A 3,912-nucleotide genomic window follows, 5' to 3' on the forward strand; every position below is an offset into this window, starting at 1 on the left:
CTCTTCGTCTTGATAATGCGAGATCTTTGTACATAGCCTATTGTAAGCATTTTTTTTCCTTTCGTCGTCAAGAGATCTACTATCCATATGTTTTCTGTGGTTTGATTTTTTATGCAAAATAAATCTATTTCACATTCTTAATGTTAAAAAGGGCCTTTTTGTATATTTTACATCTTTGTCTAAACTTACCAATTTATTATAAATTCCTTTCCTTCTCTTGTGCATAATGGCACATTTCATTGACTTTTTTTTTCATTTATTATTGAGTACTAAGTTTTAGAGATAAGCAAAAGTATTAATAATTTACATGCAAGTTCAACTCTAAAAAAGATGAAAAAAGATTGAAAACATTAATGATATATTTGATTACAGACAGGATTCTGTGTTTTCTCAAATTTTGTTCATTAAACACAGAAATAAGAGAATTAAACGATCGTGTAAGATAATACATTTAATAACGATCACATTTTTCAACAAAAAAAATGTATTCTATTTTTAAAATTCTTTTTCAAATAGGTCATTAACAGAAAGCGGCTTGTTTTTATTTAAAAGAGGACAATTTTTTAACAACTACTAGAGCAATGCTAGAAAGCAGGTTTCAAAATTTTTAAAGAAATTTAACGATTTGATTGGTCAATGCAGCTTAGGTAGAACTTCGCGAAAGCAGAAGCAATGATTGAAAATTCATTCATTTAAAAACTTTATTTCAACCAGCCATGTGTGGCATGTTTAGTGTTTGTATTTGTTTCATTTTCTATGCCCTTAAAATTATCCAGGTCTATATTGTGTCTTATTGAAATGTTCAATTGTAAATTGTTAACCATTAAAATATTATTAAGATGTCCAATTGCAGAATGTGTTTTTTTTCTTCATGAAATGTTCAGTGGTAAATTGTTTCTTATTGAAATATTCAGTCGTAAATTGTTTCTTATTGAAATGTTCAGTCGTAAATAGTTTCTTATTGAAATGTTCAGTCGTAAATTGTTTCTTATGAAATGTTCAGTGGTAAATTGTTTCTTATTAAAATATATAGTCGTAAATTGTTTCTTCATGAAATGTTCAGTCGTAAATAGTTTCTTATTGAAATATTCAGTCGTAAATTGTTTCTTATTGAAATGTTCAGTGGTAAATTGTGTCTTATTGAAAAGTTCAGTCGTAAATTGTTTCTTATTGAAATGTTCATTCGTAAATTGTTTCTTATTGAAATATTCATCCGTAAATTGTTTCTCATTGAAATGTTCAGTCGTAAATTGTTTCTTATTGAAATATTCAGCCGTAAATTGTTTCTTATTGAAATGTTCAGTCGTAAATAGTTTCTTATTGAAATGTTCAGTCGTAAATTGTTTCTTATTGAAATATTCAGTCGTAAATTGTTTCTTATTGAAATGTTCAGTCGTAAATTGTTTTTTATTGAAATATTCAGTCGTAAATAGTTTCTTATTGAAATGTTCAGACGTAGATTGTTTCGTATTGAAATGTTCAGTCGTAAATAGTTTCTTATTGAAATGTTCAGGTGAAATTGTTTCTTATTGAAATGTTCAGTCGTAAATTGTTTCTTATTGAAATATTCAGTCGTAAATAGTTTCTTATTGAAATGTTCAGACGTAGATTGTTTCTTATTGAAATGTTCAGTCGTAAATAGTTTCTTATTGAAATGTTCAGTCGTAAATTGTTTCTTATTGAAATGTTCAGTCGTAAATAGTTTCTTATTGAAATGTTCAGTCGTAAATTGTTTCTTATTGAAATATTCAGACGTAGATTGTTTCTTATTGAAATGTTCAGTCGTAAATAGTTTCTTATTGAAATGTTCAGTCGTAAATTGTTTCTTATTGAAATGTTCAGTCGTAAATTGTTTCTTATTGAAATGTTCAGTCGTAAATAGTTTCTTATTGAAATGTTCAGTCGTAAATTGTTTCTTATTGAAATGTTCAGTGGTAAATTGTGTCTTATTGAAATGTTCAGTCGTAAATAGTTTCTTATTGAAATATTCAGCCGTAAATTGTTTCTTATTGAAATGTTCAGTCGTAAATTGTTTCTTATTGAAATATTCAGTCGTAAATTGTTTCTTATTGAAATGTTCAGTCGTAAATTGTTTCTTATTGAAATATTCAGACGTAGATTGTTTCTTATTGAAATATTCAGCCGTAAATTGTTTCTTATTGAAATGTTCAGTCGTAAATTGTTTCTTATTGAAATGTTCAGTCGTAAATTGTTTCTTATTGAAATATTCAGCCGTAAATTGTTTCTTATTGAAATGTTCAGTCGTAAATAGTTTCTTATTGAAATGTTCAGTCGTAAATAGTTTCTTATTGAAATATTCAGACGTAGATTGTTTCTTATTGAAATGTTCAATTGTAAATTGTTAACCATTTAAATATTATTTTTTCTTATTGAAATGTTCAGTTTTAAATTGTTTCTTATTGAAATGTTCAGTTTTAAATTGTTTCTTGACACCTTTTGAAATGCTCAATTTGTAAATTGTTAACTATTTTAAGGTTATTTGAATGTTCAATCGTACAATGTTTTATTGAAATGTTCAACTGTAAATTGTTGCCCATTGACATGTTCAAATATAAATTGTTACCCATTGAAATGCTTGAATATAAATTGATACCCATTGACATGTTTGAATATAAATTGTTACCCATTGAAATGTTTGAATATAAATTGTTACCCATTGACATGTTTAAATATAAATTGTTACCCATTGAAATGTTCAACTGTAAATTGTTGCCCATTGACATGTTCAAATATAAATTGTTACCCATTGAAATGCTTGAATATAAATTGATACCCATTGACATGTTTGAATATAAATTGTTACCCATTGAAATGTTTGAATATAAATTGTTACCCATTGACATGTTTAAATATAAATTGTTACCCATTGAAATGTTCAACTGTAAATTGTTGCCCATTGACATGTTCAAATATAAATTGTTACCCATTGAAATGCTTGAATATAAATTGATACCCATTGACATGTTTGAATATAAATTGTTACCCATTGAAATGTTTGAATATAAATTGTTACCCATTGACATGTTTAAATATAAATTGTTACCCATTGAAATGTTTAAATATAAATTGATACCCATTGACATGTTTAAATATCAATTGTTACCCATTGAAATGTTTAAATATAAATTGATACCCATTGACATGTTTAAATATAAATTGTTACCCATTGACATGTTTAAATATAAATTGTTACCCATTGAAATGTTTGAATATAAATTGTTAACCATTGACATGTTTGAATATAAATTGTTACCCATTGAAATGTTTAAATATATATTGTTACCAATTGACATTTTTAAATATAAATTGTTACCCATTGAAATGTTTGAATATAAATTGTTACCCATTGACATGTTTGAATATAAATTGTTACCCATTGAAATGTTTAAATATAAATTGTTACCCATTGACATGTTTAAATATAAATTGATACCCATTTAATTGCAAATTTGTTGAAAATGTAATTTCGTATATTGCTACTTAATGATGTTCAGTAAGTTGTTGTAAAATATGTAAAGGTATTAAATTGTGAAAAAAAATTGACTTTGAAACTAACAAGATACAAATAATTGTCAAAGTTTGGAAACTATAAAAATGACCTAATCGCACGAAGAGATAACTATTTTAGCACATATGCTGAAATAACAGTCAGTAATATAATTTGTTATATTTATAAGGTATCAAACGTGATCTTGTAAGTATTAGGATAATTAACAATGATTAAACTTTATTATACTAGACAGACAGCAATTAATACATTTCATAACAATATTCAATATTAAAATACATTAAATATTGCAAAAATGTTAATACTAATTAGCAGCAGCAAAAACATTCAGTCATGACGATGAATTGATTTCTTTAAAAATCTTAAAATAGCCTGATCCATCA

General features: G+C 25.7%; 1 protein-coding gene across 1 annotated transcript; it reads left to right on the forward strand.

Moving 5' to 3' along the window:
* Positions 1 to 2,592: 2,592 nt before the first annotated feature.
* On the forward strand, positions 2,593 to 3,462 carry LOTGIDRAFT_139463 (hypothetical protein; the record flags this gene model as incomplete). Its single annotated transcript, XM_009049430.1, has 1 exon — positions 2,593 to 3,462. The coding sequence occupies one exon, from the start codon at positions 2,593 to 2,595 to the stop codon at positions 3,460 to 3,462; it is 870 nt and encodes a 289-aa protein (XP_009047678.1).
* Positions 3,463 to 3,912: the final 450 nt, after the last annotated feature.

The sequence above is a fragment of the Lottia gigantea genome (genome assembly GCF_000327385.1).
Source record: "Lottia gigantea unplaced genomic scaffold LOTGIsca_136, whole genome shotgun sequence".
NCBI classification, from domain to species: Eukaryota; Metazoa; Mollusca; class Gastropoda; family Lottiidae; genus Lottia; species Lottia gigantea.